General features: G+C 38.8%; 1 protein-coding gene across 3 annotated transcripts; it reads left to right on the top strand.

Annotated features, from left to right (window-relative positions):
- The first annotated feature begins 678 nt into the window (after positions 1-678).
- Acph-1 (Acid phosphatase 1) lies at positions 679-27,347 on the top strand. 3 transcript variants are annotated; one of them, XM_070085946.1, is made up of 8 exons: positions 679-835; positions 6,287-6,385; positions 13,420-13,662; positions 14,996-15,181; positions 16,437-16,557; positions 22,367-22,572; positions 23,209-23,398; positions 27,182-27,234. In XM_070085946.1, exons 2-8 carry the CDS (start codon positions 6,287-6,289, stop codon positions 27,217-27,219), a joined length of 1,083 nt encoding a protein of 360 aa, XP_069942047.1. In that variant the 5' UTR covers positions 679-835; the 3' UTR covers positions 27,220-27,234. The 3 variants fall into 3 exon arrangements, with proteins under 3 accessions (XP_069942047.1, XP_069941913.1, XP_069941978.1); XM_070085812.1 differs by lacking the exon at positions 679-835 and adding an exon at positions 4,100-4,579; XM_070085877.1 differs by lacking the exons at positions 679-835; positions 27,182-27,234 and adding exons at positions 4,102-4,579; positions 27,290-27,347.

Raw genomic sequence — 27,347 nt, forward strand, 5'->3', positions numbered from 1 at the left:
TATTTACGCGCCTCCTCACACTCAGCGCCATGTTGATACAAGGTAGCTAGCCTGAAAACAGCAGAGGGGTGCAGAGCACAACCGCACTCTACCGTGGTCAGGCAGCGAATTATCTAAATTCCACGATATATTGAAACTAAGTGATTTGTGATCGCTTTCCCCAAGCTCATCATAAACCTCAAGATTATTAATTAGTGATTCTTTTAAAATATATTAGACAAGTTGGTTGGGTCATTGGCTTAAGCCGGTGGGAGACTTGGACATGCCTCTCATGGGCCAGTAGGCCTGCTGCAATGTTTCTTATGTTAAGTTCACGAGTGAGCCCAGGTAGATGTGAGTTAGACCTACCTAACATGGGTTAATAGGCCTGCTGCAGTGCCTCTCTTACCTTAGGTTCTTATATTCTCTGGTTGAGTAATGGGGTTTAAAGTCTATCGACTACGCTAGAAATCATTACAGCTGCGCCTAACATGTTCACCACCAAACAAGAATACTATTTTAATTTTTAAAATAGGCATTAAAGGAGGTGTATGTCTATCATCATACATACGCTGAGACATGCACCTCTCAGTGTATATATCCTGTATACGTTAGCAAGGCGACGAGTCAGCTCAAGACTCAAACTGCTGAACACCTGGTAAATAATTTAGAGGATAACTGCTGTTACAGAAGACACACTACACAAGACCACGCTGTGAGTGAGAGGTGTGTCCAGGTGACAGCCAGTTGTGGTTCAGTCATGCAGGTGAGGGCAGCAGTATCGTAACTTCCTTCACACACCAAACCCAGTCATGGCACTCGCCAGAGATCCTCTGATTATCCTTTAAATAACTTGGTAATTCTGCAATTTTTTTTTTATTTCTAGAATTTTATTCTCATTTTTAGTAATTTTGGATTTTTCTGTTTCTCATTTCACAAAATGAGCCACACCCGTTCTGTTTGAGTGCTGCTGACATCCATGATGTATGGGGCAGTAGTTCCCCATTACCATGGTTTTAGTAAGTAAGTTTATTCAGGTATACACAAATACAGTTACATAGAATTATCATACATAGCAGCATATGTGTAGAGAACCTGGGATAACCCAAAAAAGTCACAGACTGACTTATTTCCATTGGTGGCAGTCAAAACATCAAAAGTATATAAGGGAACCAAAGACGGACATCAACACTGATGAATTAAACGTGTAACATCTGGACATTTTTATTTATAGACTTTTCACTATCCAGAAACTTCATCAACACAGGGACAGAACTTGAATACTACAGCATTGTCGGTGTTATATACCATTGTTACATTACATTACCTGAACCCATTAGTCATGGAAGATTACAATTATGACTTCTATAAGTTTAAACTTGACATGGTGTGGCTGCCCTGACCCAGATACTTCACAAGGTCACAGTATAGGACATGGTGTGGCTGCCCTGACCCAGATACTTCACAAGGTCACAGTATAGGACATGGTGTGGCTGCCCTGACCCAGATACTTCACAAGGTCACAGTATAGAACAGTTTCATTTAGGCCACCAGTAAGAAACATCATAAACACACATGACAGCATTAAGTCGTGTAAATCCACAAGAGATAAGCTACATATTTACAAGTGATAAGAACGTGTGGATGTGCTACTTCTGGAGTATAATCAATAAATTGACATATGAATTCAGTTTAGAAGTTTGTAATTGTTCTATTTGCCATAGTAATCGCAAGTGTTACGAGGCACGTAAGATCTTCTAATGTGTTCATTTTTACCACTATAATCTACCTCGTCCATAATTATAATCTCAGCTCTTCTCTTTCGTAATGTAAAGTCTAGGATCTTTATGGACAAGGTAATTATAATGGAAAAAATAAACTTGTTTTTAGAAGACAAGGGAATTTAAGTGCTCCTTAAATCTGTATAAAAAAATACAGCCTGGGGAATCACAGGCAATGTTTCCATAGCTCTAATTCCTTGGATTAAGAACCCTTCATCAGTGGAGATAATTTGGCACACCTGTGGGCCATCAAGGATTGATCAGGCGTTCACCCATCTAACTACTGACCAGTTGCTATATACACACCGTGCAAACCTGAAGTTAACTGAGGCTTCAGCTTAGCAAGACTTAATAAAGCTTAGCAAGACTTAATAAAGCTTAGCAAGACTTAATAAAGCTTAGCAAGACTTAATAAAGCTTAGCAAGACTTAATAAAGCTTAGCAAGACTTAATAAAGCTTAGCAAGACTTAATAAAGCTTAGCAAGACTTAATAAAGCTTAGCAAGACTTAATAAAGCTTAGCAAGACTTAATAAAGCTTAGCAAGACTTAATAAAGCTTAGCAAGACTTAATAAAGCTTAGCAAGACTTAATAAAGCTTAGCAAGACTTAATAAAGCTCAATTCTGAACCAAACTTGGAATAAGTCTTGCTGTGCAATAAATGACTTACCAGAATTGTTGCCTTTCACCTGGTATGTTCAGCTAGTAGTAAGTAGGTACCTGGTTATTATTGCTGTGGGTCACAGCTTGAGAGAATTGAAGAACCCTAGTGGAAACAAGCTTGTCTGATAACATACTTTTATTGGATTATCCCGGGTTTACTACCCTCCAGGTTCATAATCCCGGATTTACTACCCTCCAGGTTCATAATCCCGGATTTACTACCCTCCAGGTTCATAATCCCGGGTTTACTACCCTCCAGGTTCATAATCCCGGGTTTACTACCCTCCAGGTTCATAATCCCGGGTTTACTACCCTCCAGGTTCATAATCCCGGGTTTACTACCCTCCAGGTTCATAATCCCGGGTTTACTACCCTCCAGGTTCATAATCCCGGGTTTACTACCCTCCAGGTTCATAATCCCAACAAAACTGCATCACAGATGAAAACAATTTGAACACTCGGAAAAAATTCCACGGAAGGCAGTAAATGGATCCCATCTTTTAGTGGGCCGAAGAGATGCTGGGAAATTTTCTGATTACAATAGTCTTGCATGGTAATATACTTAAATTTACCTAAAATATATTAACTAATATAGTTCTTAAAGGAGTGGACCGGTAAGCCAGCGGAAGGCCTCGGTCAGATGACCAAAATTTCCAGCTGTGGGTCATCATATAACTAAGACCCGCGTCAGGAAACACTTGTCCTGTTTCCTGACAACCCCCCCCCCCCAAACTTCACATATTCTGACTCGAAATCGTAATAACACGATTGAAAACCCACCATGGTGTGGGTGGGGTTAGAATCCCTGGTTTATGCCCTAGCCTGAAGTTTTAGAACTCTTACCATGGGTTGTGTATTGTTCAGACCATACCCGCACCCTGGTTTTTTTTAACTTATCCTGAAGTATTAATTGACTGGTATGCATCTTCTCCCCCTCCCCCCCAGAAAAAAAAAATTGGAATATGCCCCCCCCCCCAAAAAAAAAAGTAATGTGTGGATAGTTTGTACGAACTGAAAAACTGCTCATAATGGTCTGTATAGCCAGGTACTTTATATAAAGTTCCTTAACCAATTGTAAATTATACTTAGGAAGTAGTTTGATATATTAACCAAGAATCGTCCTTCATTTTTTTTTATGCAGTAATACCGCTCGAGGGAGGTTCCTTGATGTTGGTGAGGGACTCTTGATCTAGGGAATTATATCTGTGCTTCAGTTCCCTGAATTAAACCTGCATACCTTCCACTGTACAACCCTACGGGTTTAGCGCTTCCCCTTAACTATAATAATTAAGCATTAATATGATGCAAAGACACTCTTGGAGACGAGCACCAGGAGCATATCTCTGCTTCTACAGCTACGGATAAACCATTAAAACAAGTAATTATCAGATTTAGGGACACTCAAGGTGACGTTACTGACGTCAGAATATCACTGAAGATAAAATTTGTTTGATATATGTCAGGAAACAAGACAGGTGTTTCCTGTCGCAGGTCTTGCTTATATGATGACCCACAGCTGGAGCTTTAGGTCATTTGTCCGAGGCCTTCCCCTGGCTTACCCCTTCCACTACTTTAAAAATCACAGCTATGATTATAACCATCAGAATATATTAAAACATTGGCCAACAAGTTTCTTAAGTTACCCCTGGAAGGTCACGTGATGGCTGCCTGGCTCCTCCCATTACATTGTTATTATTCAATATTCCCAGCATCCTGGTGATATACCAGCACTGGTATACCTTCCCTGGCGCCACACACTCCACTGGAGAGAAACCCAGAGTGTAAAGAGTCATAGTTTGAGTGTAAGATGAGTGAGAGGTGAGAGTGGGTGGAGCCAGAGGAGGGGCATCACACGTGTTTACACTGACATCTGAACACACTCAACACACCTCACTCGCTCAACACACTCATCTAGACACCTGAGACTCGTCCAAACACCCGAGACTCGTCCAAACACCCGAGACTCACTGAAACACCTGACACACTCTTCCCAAACACTTGACTCACTCGCACACACTTATTCAGTAAGGCTAGTCGAGGCACTCTCCATGACACTTCCATACACACTCTACTCACTAAGTACCTTCCTTACATACTTGGTGGTACACTCAGGAGCTACAACACAGTACAATGGTACACTGGAACTGGTACACCTGGTAAGTACAAACTTGTTCTCTTAACCTCAATGACCCAAATATCTTCTATGAAGCTTCCCATTAATGTCTTAATTCTGTAATGATTTATAAATTGTAACTCGTTTGCATTTGTAACCTTTGTAAATGTACAAATATTAGAGCATTACTGTGAACGTAAAAATATATTAGACAAGTTAGTGTGGGTGGGTGAGTTAGACCTGCCTAGCATGGGCCAGTAGGCCTGCTAGGCAGGTCTAACTGTTATCTAATGATGTTTACCTGGAGAGTTTTTCGGGGGTCAACGCCCCCGCGGCCCGGTCTGTGACCAGGCCTCCTGGTGGATCAGCCCCTGATCAACCAGGCTGTTGCTGCTGGCTGCACGCAAACCAACGTACGAGCCACAGCCCGGCTGATCAGGAACTGACTTTAGGTGCTTGTCCAGTGCCAGCTTGAAGACTGCCAGGGGTCTGTTGGTAATCCCCCTTATGTGTGCTGGGAGGCAGTTGAACAGTCTCGGGGCCCCTGACACTTATTGGGGGAAAAAAACACTTGTGTACAGTTAAACATTTATTAAAGGAAACGTTTTGCCACTAGAGGCTTAATCAGTCCTAGCCCATACTAGGTAGGTCTAACATGCACCCACCTGTTACCTTTAATGTCCTGAACTATACAAGTGTCCTTTTTCCATAGTTTGTCGCTATTACTATACCATTTGCAACCTTATGTTCTTATATTCTCCACAAAGGTAACTAAGCATCCCTCTTAATGTTACCTTTATATTTCCTTATATAATTATATCTAACACTATATTGACTGAACTATATTATTGACTATCACTGCTATGTGGGTTATCATTATACATTTTCTGTAGGAAAATATCAGTTTTTACAATATTTTGTTGTAAAAGTGATGATAAATATAATACATATAACCCTATAAAACCCACTGAACCCAAATTAAAATTATGTAATGTAACTTAACCTTACACTTGGCCAGGTGCATGATGACTATACTAAGTACTATTCTTTGGCTTAATGTGCTGCTTAACTAAAATAAATGCACTTTTTTAGCCAATATCTCTCAAAATAACAATTTCCACTAGAAATACTTATTCTATAGATCATGTAAGTTTTATGTATTTTAAAATATAAACTAATGAACAAGTTCTACCAAGTGGTAGCTTTGAACTAATGTTTCCTCAACTCATGACCAGCTTTCTGTTTTCTGTTAATATCATGGCTTGGTTGGTAGTATCCTCAGTTGACACACTGAGGACCTGAGATCAAACCTCAACACAAGTGAAATGTTGGTATTTTCCCTTGCACCTGCTGTCCTTCTCCAGTATTAAGCTTGGATTTTACGTTAAGAAATTTCAGTATTCACCAGCTAAACTTTTTTACACGAATATCCTGTTTCTTGCATAACTAGTAGCCACAGCAGGGATAGAATTATGATCCTAAGTTAAAAAAGGTATACAGTTAATACTCACTTTGCATCAAATGTGTATTTTGGACTAAACTATTTTTGTGCATGATTTCTCATCCACTTTTTTCTAGTTTTAATAAAGCTTTAGTTAAAACTTAAAATATTCACTCTAGCTAATACTTTTTTATACTGAAACTGAGTATTAATTTTATCAGTATATGTATATATCTTCTATTTCTGGTTTATAAATGCAACATTTTTTTTTTTTTTGTTAGCAATATACAGTATTTCAAAATTTTTCAGATGTACCGTCATGGCGACCGTGCCCCAATCAACCTCTATGCTAATGATCCCCATAAGGATCCTTCCCTATGGCCCAATGGATTGAGTCAGTTGACTGAGGTATGAATCCTTCACAAGTTTCACTTTGTCTTGTTATAGCAACTAATTGTGGAGTGCATAAGGTGAGAACACAAAAAATCTAAGTTTGGAAGTCTTGCCAAAAAAGTGAAATTCCGAACTATCTAGTAGCATGTTAGTAGATGGTAATTGCCTATTGCAAAACTGTACTACCCACCAGCCTTGTGGATGCACATGTGTAAAATGTATAGATTACATACATAAATGTACACACCAGACTGTTAAACTGCTTCCCAGCATACATAAGGGGGATTACCAATAGACCCCTGGCTGTCTTCAAGTAGGCACTGGACAGGCGCCTAAAGTCAGTACGTACCTGGAGACCTGGAGTTTACCTGGAGAGAGTTCCGGGGGTCAACGCCCCCGCGGCCCGGTCTGAGACCAGGCCTCCTGGTGGATCAGAGCCTGATCAACCAGGCTGTTGCTGCTGGCTGCATGCAAACCAACATACGAGCCACAGCCCGGCTGATCCGGAACTGACTTTAGGTGCTTGTCCAGTGCCAGCTTGAAGACTGCCAGGGGTCTGTTGGTAATCCCCCTTATGTGTGCTGGGAGGCAGTTGAACAGTCTCGGGCCCCTGACACTTATTGTATGGTCTCTTAACGTGCTAGTGACACCCCTGCTTTTCATTGGGGGGATGGTGCATCGTCTGCCAAGTCTTTTGCTTTCGTAGTGGGTGATTTTCGTGTGCAAGTTCGGTACTAGTCCCTCTAGGATTTTCCAGGTGTATATAATCATGTATCTCTCCCTCCTGCGTTCCAGGGAATACAGGTTTAGGAACCTCAAGCGCTCCCAATAATTGAGGTGTTTTATCTCCGTTATGCGCGCCGTGAAAGTTCTCTGTACATTTTCTAGGTCGGCAATTTCACCTGCCTTGAAAGGTGCTGTTAGTGTGCAGCAATATTCCAGCCTAGATAGAACAAGTGACCTGAAGAGTGTCATCATGGGCTTGGCCTCCCTAGTTTTGAAGGTTCTCATTATCCATCCTGTCATTTTTCTAGCAGATGCGATTGATACAATGTTATGGTCCTTGAAGGTGAGATCCTCCGACATGATCACTCCCAGGTCTTTGACGTTGGTGTTTCGCTCTATTTTGTGGCCAGAATTTGTTTTGTACTCTGATGAAGATTTAATTTCCTCATGTTTACCATATCTGAGTAATTGAAATTTCTCATCGTTGAACTTCATATTGTTTTCTGCAGCCCACTGAAAGATTTGGTTGATGTCTGCCTGGAGCTTTGCAGTGTCTGCAATGGAAGACAGTCATGCAGATTCGGGTGTCATCTGCAAAGGAAGACACGGTGCTGTGGCTGACATCCTTGTCTATGTCGGATATAAGGATGAGGAACAAGATGGGAGCGAGTACTGTGCCTTGTGGAACAGAGCTTTTCACCGTAGCTGCCTCGGACTTTACTCTGTTGACGACTACTCTGTGTTCTGTTAGTGAGGAAATTATAGATCCATCGACCGACTTTTCCTGTTATTCCTTTAGCACGCATTTTGTGCGCTATTACACCATGGTCACACTTGTCGAAGGCTTTTGCAAAGTCTGTATATATTACATCTGCATTCTTTTTGTCTTCTAGTGCATTTAGGACCTTGTCGTAGTGGTCCAATAGTTGAGACAGACAGGAGCGACCTGTTCTAAACCCATGTTGCCCTGGGTTGTGTAACTGATGGGTTTCTAGATGCGTGGTGATCTTGCTTCTTAGGACCCTTTCAAAGATTTTTATGATATGGGATGTTAGTGCTATCGGTCTGTAGTTCTTTGCTGTTGCTTTACTGCCCCCTTTGTGGAGTGGGGCTATGTCTGTTGTTTTTAGTAACTGTGGGACGACCCCCGTGTCCATGCTCCCTCTCCATAGGATGGAAAAGGCTCGTGATAGGGGCTTTTTGCAGTTCTTGATGAACACAGTTCCATGAGTCTGGCCCTGGGGCAGAGTGCATGGGCATGTCATTTATCGCCTGTTCGAAGTCATTTGGCGTCAGGATAACATCGGATAGGCTTGTGTTAATCAAATTTTGTGGCTCTCTCATAAAAAATTCATTTTGATCTTCGACTCTCAGTCTGGTTAGCGGTTTGCTAAAAACTGAGTCATATTGGGACTTGAGTAGCTCACTCATTTCCTTGTTGTCATCTGTGTAGGACCCATCTTGTTTAAGTAGGGGCCCAATACTGGACGTTCTCGATTTTGATTTGGCATAGGAGAAGAAATACTTTGGGTTTCTTTCGATTTCATTTATGGCTTTTAGTTCTTCCCGCGATTCCTGACTCCTAAAGGATTCTTTTAGCTTAAGTTCGATGCTTGCTATTTCTCTGACCAGTGTCTCCCTACGCATTTCAGATATATTGACCTCTTTTAGCCGCTCTGTTATTCTTTTCCGTCGCCTGTAAAGGGAGCGCCTGTCTCTTTCTGTTTTACATCTACTCCTCCTTTTTCTTAGAGGAATAAGCCTTGTGCATACATCGAGTGCTACCGAGTTAATCTGTTCTAGCCATAAGTTGGGGTCTGTGTTGCTTAGTATATCTTCCCAGCTTATATCGGTTAGAACTTGGTTTACTTGGTCCCACTTTATGTTTTTGTTATTGAAGTTGAATTTGGTGAATGCTCCCTCGTGACTAATCTCATTATGTCGGTCTGGGGCTCCGCGCATACATGACTGAACCTCAATTATGTTGTGATCTGAGTATATTGTTTTTGATATGGTGATATTTCTTATCAGATCATCATTGTTAGTGAAGATGAGGTCTAGTGTATTCTCCAGTCTAGTAGGCTCTATTATTTGCTGGTTTAAATTGAATTTTGTGCAGAGATTTAAAAGCTCGCGTGAGTGTGAGTTTTCATCAGCCGGGCTATGGTTCATACGTCAGTTAGCATGCAACCAGCAGCAACAGCCTGGTTGATCAGACCCTGATCCACCATGAGACCTGGTCTCAGACTGGGCCGTGGGGGCGTTGACCCCCCCGAAAACACACTCCAGGTATACTTCAGGTATACCAGGTTGTAAATTAAGATAGCAACCACTCAAGGCGGTGCTACCCTCCAGTCTTAAGTGTGCAAAACACACACACTCGCACTTTGTAGTAGCTTGGTAGACAGTGAACCACCTTGGAAGGTACAGTGTCACCCTCCTGTCATGCGAGTGTGAAACATGAAGTCATGTAGTAAGGTGGTAGACAACTACTCGGGGAGGTACTACAATTATGCCAGGCAGTAGCCTAGTAGATAGTAGCCATCCAGGAACACACTAATCTGTCATGTGAGTGCAAAACAAAAGAAGCCTAATTAAATGTTTTACATGATTGCTAGTCTTTGTTTTTTCCCTCATGAATTAGTAAAATCTTAAGCTAGTCCTGATCAGTACCTATATTTGGTATACACTTGTCTTTACTCTCCACTGGGCTTTCAATAGTTCTTGTTCCAGTTGTAGAGATAATCATTCTATTTTGATGCAAGACCAGTTTGCAAAGGTAGTGACTAACAAAAGAAGGCACAATACCATGACTGGAGCAATAAACAAATAACCCACACATAGAAGAGGACCTTACGACGGCATTTCGGTCCAAGTTGGACCATTTACAAAGTCACACTAATGAAAAGGAGAGGGAGAAGGGTATAGTATCTAGGCAGGAGGTGGTGGTAGTAGTAGTAGTAGTAGTGGAGGTAGAAGGTAGTAGTAATAGTGAGGGAAGTAGCGAGGAGGAGCCAGCCAAATACTAAGAAAGAGCAGCACTGCAAGGGATCTAGGTGCCCACAGAGGGTAAGAGCCAGAACACAGAGGGGGGGGGGAATAAATAAAGAAGGAACAAATACACGAGGCAGAAGAAAGACAACCCAAATAAGAAAAAGAAAAGGACGAGGGAAAAGAAGAAAAAGGAGGAATCGGGTTGTCACGGGTGTTCTGAAGTTTGGAGCATTTTACAATGTAGTGGGAAAGGAAGGCATCTACAGAGACGAAGCCAGGACTAAGATTCATGCAAGGAAAGTCGTGTATTAGAGAGGCGACTGTTGAAGTTGGAAGTAGGGAAGAGTTTTACTACTGCTAACTACTACTAACTACTACTAAGTACTACTAACTACTACTATTACTAACTACTAACTACTACCACCACTACCAGCCTATACATACCCCTCGCTCTCTCCTTTTCATTAGTGTGACTTTGTAAATGGTCCAATTCAGACCAAAACGTCATCGTGAGCTCCTCTTTTCTATGTGCGGGTTATTTGTGTAAGGGTAGTGACCCCTGGAACCATTTGTTTGTGCTGCTGTATACAGTGGTTGCCCCATTAAGCAATTACAGTACAGACTTGGATAGTTTAAACCTTTCTACTTGGTGTTATACAGTGGACTCCCGGTTATTGGCCGTAATCCGTTCCAGAAGGTCGGCCGATGACTGAATTAATATTTCCCATAAGAATTAATGGAAATACAATTAATCCGTTCCAAACAAAAATATTCACAAAAAAATAATTTTTTTAACAATTATGTAAGTACAGTGGACCCCCGGTTAACGATATTTTTTCATTCCAGAAGTATGTTCAGGTGCCAGTACTGACCAAATTTGTTCCCATAAGGAATATTGTGAAGTAGATTAGTCCATTTCAGACCCCCAAACATACACGTACAAACGCACTTACATAAATACACTTATATAATTGGTCGCATTGGGAGGTGATCGTTAAGCGGGGGTCCACTGGACTGTATTACATACCTTTATTGAAGGCTAATGGTGGTTTCTGGAAGATAGGGAGGAGGAAAGAGGGAGGAGTTAGTGTTTGGAAGGGGAATCCCCTTCCATAAAGACTTTAGGTAGCAAAGCCTTCTCTGGGCTTACTTCCCTTCTGTCTTTTATTGCCACTAGGACCAGCTTGAGTCACTGAACCCGTGTCTCTCAAAATAACTGTCCAGAGTGCTCTGTTTCTGGCATCTCTTTAAGATTATCCTGAAGTGGGAACATAGTTTTCAGCTGCACATTTGTCAGAACTTGCAGCCTCACCATACCTTACATCACTGTGTATGCTACTACGCATCTTAAATCCATCAAACCATCCTTTGCTGGCCCTAAATTCACAAACTTGAACACTTATTCCAGGCATTTTCTTTGCAAGATCCTTGTGCAACTGCTTTGCTTTCTCACAAATGATCAACTCCACAACACTGTCTCCCACTAATTCTTTTTCCTTAGTCCACAATAATAACTTTTCCATCTCTTCCATTATTGGTGGCCTTTGTTTAGTTAGACAAGTTACTCCTTTTGCAACATTAGCATCTTTGATTTGTTCTTTCTTTGCCAGGATGGATGTAATTGTTGATTTATTCTTGCTGTACATCCTGGCAAGTTCCATCACCTTCATAACACTCTCAAATTATTCTATCACTTCATGTTTAAATTCCATGGTGTCTCTCACTTTCTTTACCACAGGAACTTTACTAGGAACTTTCTTTGGAGCCATCTTTACTTATTTCACGGTTGCACTGGAAGAAAAGCCACTAAAAACAATGGTAAATAAGCAAAATGTTTGGATGTATGAGCAGAAGCTTCCTCAGCCACCGATAGACAAAGCCAAACTGAAGTGCAAGCTACCCCAGCCAGTGGATGGATGCATCCAAAACGGCCGATAACAGAGCGAACGGCTGATAACCGGGCGCCGAAAAACCCGGCGATAACGGAGTTGGCAGATAACCAAACCGGCCGATAACCGGGGGTCCACTGTATTTACGTATATTTTATGGCCATAGTCAACTGAGATTAATATATAAACAAGAATCATAGCAGACTCCAAGGCCCATGAAGGTTAATTTATTTAAGCACAACTTGACTCTTTGAGTTAAAAATTTGTCCAGATGAAAATCTTTCTTTATACAAAAACAGTATGCTTGGTCATCTTATGAGATTACCATAGGCATGCTGTGTTTTTTGTATGTCAAACTTGTAAGTGGGCAGTCATTTGGATGAGGGTTTATGCCAAGCTATTAATATAAACAATTTTTTTGTGCTTGTATGTTGATACTGAATTGTTAATAGAAAAGAAATTCATTTATAACCCCCTTTTTCTCTCTATCTGTCTCTCTGTTTGTCTGTCTCTCTCTCTCTGTGTGTCTGTCTGTCTGTCTCTGTTTGTCTCTGTCTCTGTTTGTCTCTGTCTCTGTTTGTCTCTGTCTCTGTTTGTCTCTGTCTCTGTTTGTCTCTGTCTCTGTTTGTCTCTGTCTCTGTTTGTCTCTGTCTCTGTTTGTCTCTGTCTCTGTTTGTCTCTGTCTCTGTTTGTCTCTGTCTCTGTTTGTCTCTGTCTCTGTTTGTCTCTGTCTCTGTTTGTCTCTGTCTCTGTTTGTCTCTGTCTCTGTTTGTCTCTGTCTCTGTTTGTCTCTGTCTCTGTTTGTCTCTGTCTCTGTTTGTCTCTGTCTCTGTTTGTCTCTGTCTCTGTTTGTCTCTGTCTCTGTTTGTCTCTGTCTCTGTTTGTCTCTGTCTCTGTTTGTCTCTGTCTCTGTTTGTCTCTGTCTCTGTTTGTCTCTGTCTCTGTTTGTCTCTGTCTCTGTTTGTCTCTGTCTCTGTTTGTCTCTGTCTCTGTTTGTCTCTGTCTCTGTTTGTCTCTGTCTCTGTCTGTCTCTGTCTCTGTCTGTCTCTGTTTGTCTCTGTCTCTGTTTGTCTCTGTCTCTGTTTGTCTCTGTCTCTGTTTGTCTCTGTCTCTGTCTCTCATCCATGAATACTATCAGACTACATTTTCTTTTGGAATGTTGTTTTATTTAATAAAAATTTATAAATTTCAGCCCAAATTAGCTGTTCATGGCATAGTTGGCTGCTCAGAAAAATGTTTGCAACATGGTTGACTTTGTCACCAACGAAATGCACATCATGGTTGGCTATTCAACTCACTGGATGAACATTGGTTGCATACAATCCAGGAAAGCAGTTTGTATCCTTCACAGTATTACACGACTTTAAATTTCACATACATTGCTTGCGGTTTTCTTTTCATGCTGAATAGAGAACTAATTTATTTAACTTACATTTTCAGAGAGGAAAAGCTAGACACTATGCTCTTGGCAAGTGGTTGCGCAATAGATACAGAGGGTTTGTCAATGAGAAGTGGATAGCACAGGAGGTTTATGTTCGCAGTACAGATGTAGACCGCACACTCATGTCAGCTGCAGTCAACCTGGCTGCATTTTATAAGCTGAATGATCCAAAGGATTTTTTTGAGAAAGACTTGCCATGGTCACCAGCGCCCATTCACACTGCCCCTTTATCAACTGATCATGTAAGAGCTTATTGTGATATTTTAATTGTAGTTCTTATTTGAAGTGGGTGGGGCCCCATTTGACTACTCATTATAGATTTCAAGTAATAAATGCCAACAAACTAAAAGTTAAAATGCCCATATATCTTTATCCATCAGCCAGGTGTTAATGGAACTTTTTCCTGGGCTCCACCCACAGGATACAGTACTTTGGTTTTTATTTGAAAAGTGCATTTGTATTCAGGGCCTCTTCTGTAGCAAGACTGTCTTTGAAGAAAAAAATAGACCAAAGGTTTAACAAAAAAAGGCACAATACCATGACTGGAACAATACACAAATAACCCACACATAGAAGAGGAGCTTATGATGACATTTCAGTCCAACTTGACCCATTTATAGTTGCTGTCTGGTTGAATCCTCCCTAATACACAACTTTCTTTGTATGAATCTTAGTCCTGGCTTTGTCTCTGTAGATGCCTCCCTTTCCCACTACATTGTAAAATTCTCTAAACTTCAGAACACCCGTGACCTAACCTGATTCCTCCTTTTTCTTCTCCCCTTTCCTCTTTCTCCTCTGGGTTGTCTTTCTTCTGCCTTGTTTTTGTTCCTTCATTATTTATTTTTTATATTTTCCCCCCTCCCCACCCTCTGTGTTCTTGCTCTTACCCTCTGTGGGCACCTAGCTCCCTTGCAGTGCTCCCCTTTCTTAATATTTGACTGGCTCTTCCTTATTTCCTCACTACTTCCTTCCACCTCCACTGCTACTACTACTACCACTACTGCTACTACCACTACTGCTACTACCACTACCACTACCACTTCCTGCCTGTATATACCCTTCCTGCTCTACTTCTCATTAGTGTGACTTTGTAAATGGTCCAAGTCAGACCGAAACGCCATCGTAAGCTCCTCTCTTCTATGTGCGGGTTATTTGTGTAGACCAAAGGTTTGATGAACCTCTCATTAAAGAGGTTAAAATTTCCACATAATTTAGCTATCCTATTAATTTGTGCTTCCTTGTATATATTGTAATTAGTGTTATTTCTTTATTATATTTCACTAATTTATTATAGTTTTTTAAGTGCTTTAGGATGTCAGTATTTTAATTCTTTGAGTGTAATGCTTTCTTCAGTCTCCCCTAATCCTGAGCCATTCCATATTAAATATTCTTTCATTATCAACCCTGTCTCTTTTTGCCCCATAGAGTATTGTGTACATCTTGTATAACTAGTCATCTCCAATGCTGTAAAATCTAGTTCATGCAGTTTGTGTAGTAATGTTGGTTACTTTTTTATAATATTTCTCTACTATGCCATCAGTATTGCACAATTTAACAAATAAGCAAATTCTGCAGCTGTTGGATGTGGATGAAAGCTGTCCAAGAATCACTGAGGAACTTGATAAACAGAATGATCTGCCAGCAGTGAAAAAAGTGATTGATGCAAATAAAGATCTCTTCCATTATGTGAGTCAGATGTCTGGAGACAATATTTCCACTATTGTGTCTGCAGACTACCTCTATGACACACTATATATTGAGGTAAGGATTTTTATCTCTCATTGAGCAAAGGCTGTATGAAAAAACACTAAAGCAGAGTTTATGTATATTTTATAATTATGATTAAGTGTTGACCTGATAAGACTATATTAATTTTAACAGTATGTAATCTCGAATGCCAGCTCATTATTTGTGGATGATGAATTATCTTGCACAATCTCAAGTTCTTGCAAGACAAGAGAGATCAGAGCTGGAAAGTGCAGAGATCATTTTCTGTCTGCATAGAATCGGTAAAACATCTAGACTGCTTGGAGCACATCAAAGCACTTGGAATGTATTTTCTAGAACAGTGGTACTATACTTGATAATGCATATACGGTATGGACATTTGGAAAATCAGAGAAAAATGTTGAACATTAAGCAATAATAGCATTAATATTTTAATTTCTTTGACTATTAATTTTATGGTAGGGGGTGTTAAGTGAAAATTAATTAAAAATTAAGTCTTAAAATATGATGGTAATTTAAAAATGGACTGGACATTATATGAAAGTTAAATATACTTCTTGCACAGTTTAAGAAGTCTTTAGCAAGCTATATTGCCGAGTCTAAAAAAAATAAACCATACCACGGGTTCAAATCTCGCCCGTGGTATGGTTTGTTTGCAATTGTCATTACGATTTCGTGAGTCTGTAAAAAATAGTTTGATTATATGGAATTTATGAAGAAAGTAGGGTAAGTTGTGCTGAAGTTTTTGTATTTCAGCTATGAGTAAGGTAGCATTAGGGAAGATACACAGTAGGCTGTTAAGGTCTATAATGTATCAGTAGGCTGTACCAGGTAGTGTATTTTAAGACAATACATTGCTGAGCCATTTGTAAAAAGAGCATTAAGTTGAACTGTTAGGTACTTGCTCACACATTAAAAAAATGAGCCATTTTTATATAGGAAACAAGAAAATGCTTTTGTTTCACTATTATGTTGTTCACAAAAAAAAAAACAGTAAATCTGCCAAGGTCATGCAGTGCCTGGGGAATGCTAGTCAGTTGGGTTTGATTCAGGGAAAGGAAGGGTGGCTCTATATCCCTATATTAACAGCTCTTCACAAGCAACAATGTTTATGAAGAGCTCTTAACAAGCATCAGTGTTGCACCCCTTCAAGAGTTTCCTCTGGCTGCATTTTTAATATGCTGTACAATATTTCCATGTTTGCATAATATGGATCATATTTGTTGTATTTTAAGTCTCCTTATTCTTTTTTTATATATTTTCCTACCTAATATACAGTATTTTTCAGTCTCTCTACAACCTTACATTACCCAACTGGACTCATGGTGTTCTTCATCACTTGAAGTTAGTCTCTGACTTTAGTTTCCAGATTGTTGCCATGTCAAAAGAATTAAAACGTCTAAGAGCAAGTAAGTAATGTTATTTTTATTGTGCCTGTAATATATATATATATATATATATATATATATATATATATATATATATATATATATATATATATATATATATATATATATATATATATATATATATATATATATATATATATATATATATATTTATATATTTATATATATATATATATATATATATATATATTTATATATTTATATATATATATATATATATATATATATATTTATATATTTATATATATATATATATATATATATATATATATATATATATATATATATATATATATATATATATATATATATATTTATATATATATATATATATATATATATATTATATATATATATATATATATATATATATATATATATATATATATATATTTATATTTATATATATATATTTATATATATATTTATATATATATATATATATATATATATATATATATATATATATATATATATATATATATATTTATATTTATATTTATATATTTATATTTATATATATATATATTTATATATATATTTATATATATATATTTATATATATATTTATATATATATATATATTTATATTTATATTTATTTATATATATATATATATATATATATATATATATATATATATATATATATATATATATATATATATATATATATATATATATATATATATATATATATATATATATATATGTGTATATTAATTTTTTTTTTAACAAGTCGGCCGTCTCCCACCGAGGCAGGATGACCCAAAAAGAAAAAAAATCCCAAAAAAGAAAATACTTTCATCATTCAACACTTTCACCTCACTCTCACATAATCAGTTTTTACAGAGGTGCTCAGAACACAACAGTTTAGAAGCATATACATATAAAGATACACAACATATCTCTCCAAACTGCTTATATCCCAAAACCCCCTCCTTTAGAGTGCGGGCATTGTACTTCCCATTTCCAGAACTCGAGTCCGGCTATATAAAAATAACCGGTTTCCCTGAATCCCTTCACTAAATATTACCCTGCTCACACTCCAACAGATGGTCAGGTCCCAAATACCATTCGTCTCCATTCACTCCTATTGAACACGCCCGTGCACGCCTGCTGGAAGTCCAAGCCCCTCGCCCACAAAACCTCCCTTACCCCTTCCTTCCAACCTTTTCGAGGACGACCTAGGGAAACTGGTTATTTTTATATAGCCAGACTTTAGTACTGGAAACGGGGGTTTAGGATATTGGCAGTTTGGAGGAATATGTTATAATCTCTATATATGCTTCTAAGCTGTTGTATCTGGGCACCTGTGCAAAGACAGTGATTATGTGAGAGTGAGGTGAAAGTATTGAATGATGATGAAAGTATTTTCTTTTTTTAGAGACTTTTTGGGTCACCCTGCCTTGGTGGGAGACAGCTAACTTGTTGGAAAAAAAAAATTATATGTATATTTTTTTTTTATAATAAAATATCTTTAAACGCACCGGCCATATCCCACCGAGGCAGGGTGGCCCAAAAAGAAAAACTAAAGTTTCTTCATTTACGTTTATTAATATATACAGGAGAAGGGGTTACTAGCCCCTTGCTCCCGGCATTTTAGTCGCCTCTTACAGGTACGTCTTGATACTTCTACTTACACTTAGGTCAGACTACACATGTACATGTTTATTTATACACACTCATCTGAGTTTTCTTAGATTTTATCTTAATGGTTCTTGTTCTTATTGCTTTTCCTTTTATATCCATGGGGAAGTGGAATAAGAATCTTTCCTCCGTAAGCCAAGTGTGTTGTAAAAGTTAACTAAAATGCCGGGAACCATGGGCTAGTAACTCCTTTTCCTGTAATGATTACTAAAAAGAATAAGAAGAAAATTGTCAAAGTTGGATGTCTGAATGTGCGTGGATGTTGTGCAAATGATAAGAGATGATTGTGGATGTTATGAATGAGAAGCTGGATGTCCTGGCTTTAAGTGGAACAAAGCTGAAGGGGGTGGGAGAGTTTCAGTGGAGAGAAATAAATGGGATTAGGTCAGGGGTTTCAAATAGTTAGAGCTAAAGGAGTAGCAATGATGTTGAAGGATAAGCTATGGCAGGAAAAGAGGGAGTGTAAATGTATTAATTAAAGGATTATGTGGAGTAAAATAAAGGTTGGATGTGAAATGTGGGTTATAGTAAGCGTGTATGCACCTGGAGAAGAGAGAAGTGTAGAGAAGAGAGATTTTGGGAAATGTTGAGTGAATGCATGGGGAGTTTTGAACCAAGTGTGAGAGTACCTGTGGTTGGGGATTTCAATGATAAAGTGGGTGATTATCAAATGGCATACAATACCGACAGGTTGGTAGATAAGACACAGGCAACATTTAGGCAATTTTTATTCCGAAACATTCCGCCTACACAGTAGGCTTCTTCAGTCGAGTACAGAAAGTAGGTGGGAGCAGTAGAGATGTGAAGACTATGTAATTAGTCCAACACCCTTGAAGTCGTAGATTTGAGGTTATCAGTCCCTCAGCCTCTCCAGCGAGTTAAACAAGTTAAGAAAGCAGAATAGGGGAGTTAGTAGATGGGGAGATGGAGGTATTGGGTAGATGGCGGGAATATTTCGAGGAACTTTTAAATGTTGACGAAGAAAGAAAGGCGGTAATTTCATTCATTGGCCAGGGAGGTATATCATCTTTTAGGAGTGAAGAAGAGCAGGATGTGAGTGGGGAGGTGTGTGAGGCATTACATAGAATGAAAGGGGGTAAAGTAGCTGGAATTGACGGGATCATGACAAATGTTAAAAGCAGGAGGGGATAGTGTTAGTGGTTGGTGTTTTTGTTTAATAAATGTATGAAAGAGGGGAAGGTACCTAGGGATTGGCAGAGAGCATGTATTGTTCCTTTATATAAAGGGAAGGGGGACAAAAGAGATTGTAAAAATTATAGAGGAATAAGTTTACTGAGTATACCAGGAAAAGTGTACAGTAGGGTTATTATTAAAAGAATTAGAGGCAAGACAGAATGTAGGATTGTGGATGAGCAAGGAGGTTTTAGAGTGGGTAGGGGATGTGTAGATAGTGGTTTACATTGAAGCATACATGTATATGTGAACAGTATTTAGATAAAGGTAGGGAAGTTTTCATTGCATTTATGTATTTAGAAAAGGCATATGATAGTGGATAGGGGAGCAATGTGGCAGATGTTACAAGTATATGGAACAGGTGGTAAGTTACTAAATACTGTAAAGAGTTTTTATGAGGATAGTGAGGCTCAGGTTAGGGTGTGTAGAAGAGAGGGAGACTATTTCCCAGTAAAAGTAGGTCTTAGACAGGGATGTGTAATGTCACCATGGTTGTTTAACATATTTATAGATGGGGTTGTAAAAAGTAAATGCTAGGGTGTTCGGGAGAGGGGTGGGATAAAATTATGGGGAATCAAATACAAAATGGGAATTGACAGTTACTTTTTGCTGATGATACTGTGCTTGAGGGAGATTCTAAAGAAATATTGCAAAGGTTAATGGACAATTTTGGGAGTGTGTAAAGGTAGAAAGTTGAAAGTGAATATAGAGAAGAGTAACGTGATGAGGGTATCAAATTATTTAGATAAAGAAAAATTGGATATCAAATTGGAGAGGAGGAGTATGGAAGAAGTGAATGTTTTCAGATATATTTGGGAGTTGACGTGTCAGCAGATGGCTGTATGAAGGATGTTAATCACAGAATTGATGAAGGAAAAAAGGCGAGTGGTGCGTTGAGGTATATGTGGAGACAAAAAAAAATTATCTGTGGAGGCAGAGAGGGGAATGTATGAAAGTATGGTGGTAGCAACTCTCTTATATGGGGGTGAAGCTTGGGTTGTAAATGCTGCAGCAAGGAGACGGTTGGAGGCAGTGGAGATGTCCTGCCTAAGGGCAATGTGTGGTGTAAATATTATGCAGAAAATTCGGAGTGTGGAAATAAGGAAAGGTGTGGAGTTAATAAAAGTATTAGTCAGAGGGCTGAAGAGGGGTTGAGGTGGTTCGTCATTTAGAGAGAATGGGTCAAAGTAGAATGACATGGAGAGCATATAAATCTGTAGGGGAAGGAAGGCAGGGTAGGGGTTGTCCTCAAAAAGGTTGGAGGGAGGGGGTAAAGGAAGTTTTGTGGGCGAGGGGGGCTTGGACTTCCAGCAAGCATGCACGAGCGTGTTAGGAGTGAATGGAGACAAATGGTATTTGGGAATTGACGAGCTGTTGGAGTGTGAGCAGGGTAATATTTAGTGAAGTTGATTCAGGGAAACTGGTTGTTTTTATATAGCCGGATTCGAGTCCTGGAAATGGGAAGTACAATGCCTGCACTTTAAAGGAGGGGTTTGGGATATTGGCATTTTGGAGGGATATGTTGTCTATCTTTATACATATATGCTTCTAAACTGTTGTGTTCTGAGCACCTCTGCAAAAACAGTGATTGTGTGAGTGAGGTGAAAGTGTTGATTGATGATGAAAGTATTTTCTTTTTGGGGATTTTCTTTCTGGGTCACCCTGCTTCGGTGGGAGACTGCCAACTTGTTAAAAAAAAAAAAAAAAAAGTATATATTACTATGTAATAATTATAATACTACTATAATAAGTGAGCTTCAGAATGCAGCAAAACAACAAACGCCGCACTAGGTGGCACAGCGAATACCACAACAACGCTCGCCATCAGTGAAAAGTGTGGAGAAATAGTCGAAAATCAGTGAAAAGAAGTGAAAAATATAAATTGTAGCAGTTAAGTTCAGTGATAAAGTATAGCATTAAGAGTGTAGCAAGTAAGTTTAAGCTTTTAAGCGATAGAAAAAGGACGAAATGAAATGAACTCCTCCAATGTTGGTTTATAGGGCCAATGACATCATACACTGCTCTGCATGTCTTTTTTCCACTTTCAACCTCCGTCAGCATCTCTTCTACAAGGTAAATGCTGTACGTACAACATTTTATTACTTGACATTCTCTGTTTTTATACAATATTTATTTCAGTGTTTTCCTCATGAAACTAGTGCAGTTAGCCTCAGACACTGTTTTCTCTTATAATAACACCTCAGAAGGGGAAGCATGGGAAGATGTTTTCTGAGTGGGAGTGGAAATGGCAGCTACCACTTGTCACACTGACATATTTGTACTCTAGAATGAATAAAATATATCAGGTTTCTGTGTTAATTACTATATTGTTTGTCATATTAGATGAACTGTGAGAGATAAGAGCCGTAAAGTTAATAGTGTCATATTTGTGTTTTGTCCTTTCCAGAGCAGGAATTCCGCTGGAAAGGGTTAATGGCCGTTTAACCCTTAAACGGTCCAAACGTATATATACGTTCACGCGCGTAGCGCCCCAAACGTATATATAAGTTTTCTTTGTCATTCATTCAAAATTGCCACAATAAGCCTGAGTCACCTAGACATGAGAAAATGGGTGTGTGCACTCACTGTGTTCCATATTAAAATAATTGGGGATGCCTGGGTACCATATGCTCTTTTTTCCTTTTAAAAGAAAAGATTTCTTTTTTCCTCAAAAAACTTGGGGCGCTACGCGAGTGAACGTATATATACGTTTGGACCGTTTAAGGGTTAATTAATTTAAATGAGGAAAATTGACTCTGCATACGAGCAGATTGGGTTACGAGCATGGTCACTGAACGGATTAAACTTGTAAGCAGAGGCTCCACTGTATCTAGGTTTGATTCAAGGAAAAAGAATGTAGGTCCAGTTCCTTGAATCAAGAGCCCTTAACCTACATCAGGGCACCCCACCCCTCTCCCTCTTATTAAAGGAGCCCATAACTGTAAAAAATTTTTTTTTTTTTTAAGGTCCAATAATTAAAGAGATTGGTGAGCACATGCAACAAAAGGTACAAGGAAAGCTGTCTCAGCAGAAGATGTATGTGTACTCAGCCCACGACACCACCATAGCAATACTGCTGGTGGGACTTGGGGTGTTCAACAATGTAGCCCCTCCTTATGCAACAACTGTGATAATTGAGTTGCACAAGATTGGTAAAGAACGATTTGTTAAGGTAGGAAAAAAGTACTTTCTTTTATTGATTAACAAACCAGCTATATCCCACTGAGGCAGGGTGACCTAAAAAGAAAAATGGAAGTTTTGATAAACTTGAATATTAAAGTAATTATATAGATGAAGTCAGGAAAAGGTGCACTAAATTGGTGCAGTGAGGAAATTTGATAACCACTTCAATATGTAAGGATCACAAGTATAAATACCTTGCACTTTGCGTAATGCGCTAAAAAAAAAAAGTAACAAAATCAGTGATTTATACCAATTCATTCCCACCTACTATAGCCGCAGTGCCTGTGAAATAGAATGTAATCTTTTTTGAGCCAAGGAAGGAGAGGGTATCTCTTGGACCAAAAGCACTTAATCAAGGCATCATCTTGAAGGGTACAGTCATGATAGTGTTAGACATAATGGTCCATGATGGATACAAATTTCTCCTAAAGTTTCTTCTTTAAGGATGTGGGAAGTTTGTGAGAATTTTCCAGTTAAGATATTGACTTAGTCTTTAGTATTAATAATTTTATTCAGTATGTTTTCTTTGATAAATCCTAAAGCATTAAGTTTTTTTTATTGGAAACTTTAATTTATACTTTACTGCATATTGATGACTAGTTAACTGAGCATTACAAATTAACAGATGTTGCTGAGAAATGACACAAATATAATTGAGCCTCCACATGAGCTGGTTTTGCCTGGCTGCACTGCCTTGTGCCCCCTGGATGACTGGCTTGTTATCACTGGTACCATTATACCCAAGGACTGGGAAAGTGAATGCAAGAGTCTCAAGCATGGAGCCTCTTTCACCATGAGCCAAGCAATGCTAACAGGTTGGTCTCTCAAGTTGAGATCTATTTTTTTTTTTTATACTTGTATAAAAAAGATTTCTAAATATTTGTGATCTGAAAGGTAGTGCAGTTTTTACAAGTGTTCATCCTTTCAAGGAAGAGATTTTTCAGAGAAAGGGCATTATTGGTACAAGTTATACACAAGATTAAAAAAAATATGCCTGCTATTTTAAAATTCAGGCCTCGATGAGACCTGGTCGCAGACCAGGCTGAGGGGGGTGTTGACCCTCGAAACCCTCTCCAGGCATAAATATATGCATCGTGCATTTTCAGGTATAGGATGTATAACTGTTTTGCCCCAGCTGTATCCTCCTCCCTTGTCTGTCATGCCAAGTCACCTGCTTTTTCAGATATGATCCATGGTGTCTCCTGAGACAGAGGCACTTGAAAGCATTACTGTTTATATAGCATTTACTACCCCAGTGCCCTCTCACATCAGCATGTGGCAGCCTTGCCACACAAAGTACATGTTCCTATGTAGAAAGTTTCAACCCTTTAGCTCTCTATCCTGGTATACCTTTTCTGTCTGGTCTAAATGTATTCTATACCTTAAGTGGGGGGGGGGGGGAATCCAGTACATTGGGGATGCAGCCTGTCCCATATAGATGCATTGTTCCTACCAGCTCATTTACAAGTGGTTAGAACGTGTGGTTAAAAAGAAATTTGAACAAGTTTTGGAGACCCAGAATTCTCTCCATTTGGGCTGTTGGTGTGGCTGTTCCACTATGGATCCTTTACTTCATCTACAAGTCTCAAGTTTGTTGGCTCCATTTATCCCCTAAGGAGCTCTTAAAATCATGGATCCCCCCCCCTTTTTTTTTCCATAAATATAACTCAAAATTAATGATAAATTAGCTGCTAGAATCTTGACATGATTGGTCAGCCTTAATAACAGTCTGAATTGGATTGAGAAGAGTATCTTATTGGGAAGGATGGCATTATTTCCTTTTTAAATTCTCAGGTTTTCTAGCAAATTATCTAAATTTTCATAACCACCTCTGGATCCCCTAAAACCTTGGCATGAATCTTTGAGAACCACTCACTGGTCTAGACATGTGCATTCAAAAGGCTTTTACTGAACAGCACCTTACCATTTTTATTTAATTTAAAAAAATATTAGCCTGTCTTGTTCTGTGTCTAGCTATTTTCTCCCACCTTAAGTCCTTGTGGTCTACATTTGCTCTTATATTTTACCATTCCCAAAATCACTGCTTTGTATATATGCTCACTCTTTGATCATTTCCAATCACACTGATGCTACTATTATGTGCACTAGTGGCTTTAAATTGTCGAAGAGTGGGGTGTGCCTCTTCTTTTAATGATTGCATTATGAGGTCAGCTGTCAGCTAGTCGGTATAAGGTCACTTTACGCCACTTAATCAATGTTCTCATCGATATATGGTTGCAAGGGTTGAATATTGGTTCCTGTACTGGCATGTTCATGTTACCCACTCTCCTCAAACAATTCTACCTTTAATATGGATTATCTCTGATTTTTAAGACATTTGATTTGCTACACCAGCTGTGCCCTGCACTTTCCTCCATATTTTACTGTTGTCTTTGCATCACCACCTTTCCTTTCTCCCATTCTCTTGCCATGTAGCACTGAATGTCTTGCACGGGTTTAGTCACTTCCATGATAAACCAAACCCAGCCCATATGTTAATGGCTATTAACATAGCAGTTTTATTTTTTTTAAGATAGCTGTATCCACATTCTGTAGGTGGCATTTTCAAATATTAGTTATTACAGCACTCTTCATTATTGATTTGGGTGAATTGCCATTTATCTTGCTACTTGGTGCTTGCCATTGTTTGTGTTCTCCTGCATTCAAGCTGGGTTACCATATTTGAGTTTCATAATTCAAGTTCTTTACTTTTAGGTCAAATCTTGTTCACTCAATATTTTAATAAAGTGCATATCATTATGTATTAGAATTTCACTCTGGTTTATATTGGCTTTTGTCACATTGTTTATTTATTAAAGTTATTTATTTTTCATAAGGTATCCAGCCTACCTCACTCTTACAATATACTATATATCTAGTTTTCATAAATTTTTTCTCACATTTGCTTTTCAAGTCGTATACTACTGTCAAATTACTTGGCACAGTGCAGATCAGCATTTGCACACATACTAAGTCTACTAAACTAATTTGTAGCCGACTCAGTGGTTTGCTAAAGGGATAGCAGAGCAGCAGGTACTGTGTGTGTGTCACCTTTGAAAACTGCGTAATAGTTGCATATTGGAACATTTGTTTTAGTAACTTGTTTCCAGTGGCAGGATTGATATTTCCCAATAATTGATTCTTGAATAAGTAGACTTCACTATTCATGGTTAAGAGTATAAAGATTTTTTTCCTTTTACTGTCTTAAATTATCATATTTGTGTAGCGAGTGTGTATGTGATCATGTGTGCGCCTATGTGTATGTGTGCACTATTTCCTATCTCCAAAAAACTAGTCCGACTAACAGTTTCCCCAAATACCTTCACAAATGTTACCTTGCTTGCACTCCAACAGCTGGTCAAGTCCCAAGAACCATTTGCTTCCACTTGTTTCCATCTAACATGCTCACACATGCCTGCTGGATGTCCAAACCCCTCACACACAAAACCTTTACACCCTCCCTCTAACACATTCTAGGGTCCCCCCTCCCTGCCTTCCCTCCACTACAGATTTACACACCCTCTGTCTTCCTATTTTGCTCCATCCTCTCTAAATGTCCAAACCACTTTATCAACCCCTCCTCAGTGCACTGGCTAATACTGTTATTAATCCCGACATTACCTCTTAATCTCCAAGCTTCAAATTCTCTGCATAATATTCAGACCACACATTACCCTCTGGCATGACATCTCCACTTCCTCCAGTCTCCTCGCTGCAACATTCACGACTCTTGCTTCACACCCATATAAGAGTGTTGGTACCACTATACTCTCATGTTTGGCAGCAGTAAGCCATTGGTTGCTGCTGTGGTCTACCATAGGGACAGCAGCTACCCCCACCTTTGTGTCCCCTTGGACACTACTCTTTGCCACTCCCCAGCTATAATGCTGGCACCACTGACCGAGTCATCTCATTTCAGATGATTTAGGCCAGGGGTGGGCAAATTGCAGCCCAGCGGGCCGCATGCAACCCTCCAAAGGTTCTTGTGCGGCCTGCCAAGATCAAGTAATATACTCGTGTATATGCAGCTGAATGAACAAAGCTGTTCATTTTCCTCTTTTGAAAACACAAGCTGTAACACTAGCATGATTAAAGTACAGTTCCCAGTTGATGGCTTTAGAAGTTTGCCCACCCCTGATTTAGGCAATGATACAAGAACTTAAATCTCCTCTCCCAAATATAATGACTTTTAAATAGTTTATTAATTTTAAATTGTGTTCTTGTAGATGAGAAATTTCAATATTCTCAAGTTCATTTTGTTATTTCTGCTCAGTCTAAGAAAGTCATTTACACGAGAAAAAATTTCTGGGAATTCAAAATATTCGTATATTAGTATGTGGTTATGGCATCAAATTAGGTTGAAAATAACAAATTACTGTCATAAAAGAATTTGAAATGTTCAGCAAAATAAAGTAGTATTCTTGAAAGGCAGCTAGAGAAGTAGTAGTTAGGTAAACCAAGGATACTGTCTTGCTGGAAAATGTCTAGTAAAGAAGAAAATAACTTAGGATTAGTTGTTAGCTTCCTTCCTTCAGTCTGAAAAATAAAATGTTGACTTTCCTCTGTATATTCTCAGATGTTATTTATCTCTTGCCTAGGTGATGATAGGGGCCTGCGAAGTTCTGATCAATTATGATGCAATATTTAGAAACAAACTTAAGTTACTCTTTCCAGCTGAAAATATTGATAATGTCTTGATTTGGTAGGAAGTGGCATTGGGTAGAACCATGAGGAGGGTGAGCATCAGGTAAGTATAAGCACGTC

This window comes from Cherax quadricarinatus, chromosome 1, assembly GCF_038502225.1.
Source record: "Cherax quadricarinatus isolate ZL_2023a chromosome 1, ASM3850222v1, whole genome shotgun sequence".
Lineage (NCBI taxonomy): Eukaryota > Metazoa > Arthropoda > Malacostraca > Decapoda > Parastacidae > Cherax > Cherax quadricarinatus.

Excerpts from the sequence above, each read along its gene's own strand:
- Acph-1 (XM_070085812.1), top strand. The coding sequence starts at position 4,472 with ATGACACTTCCATACACACTCTACTCACTAAGTACCTTCCTTACATAC. Across the intron at positions 6,386-13,419 it reads GATTGAGTCAGTTGACTGAG|AGAGGAAAAGCTAGACACTA; the intron begins GTATGAATCCTT and ends TTACATTTTCAG. Across the intron at positions 22,573-23,208 it reads GTAAAGAACGATTTGTTAAG|ATGTTGCTGAGAAATGACAC; the intron begins GTAGGAAAAAAG and ends ACAAATTAACAG.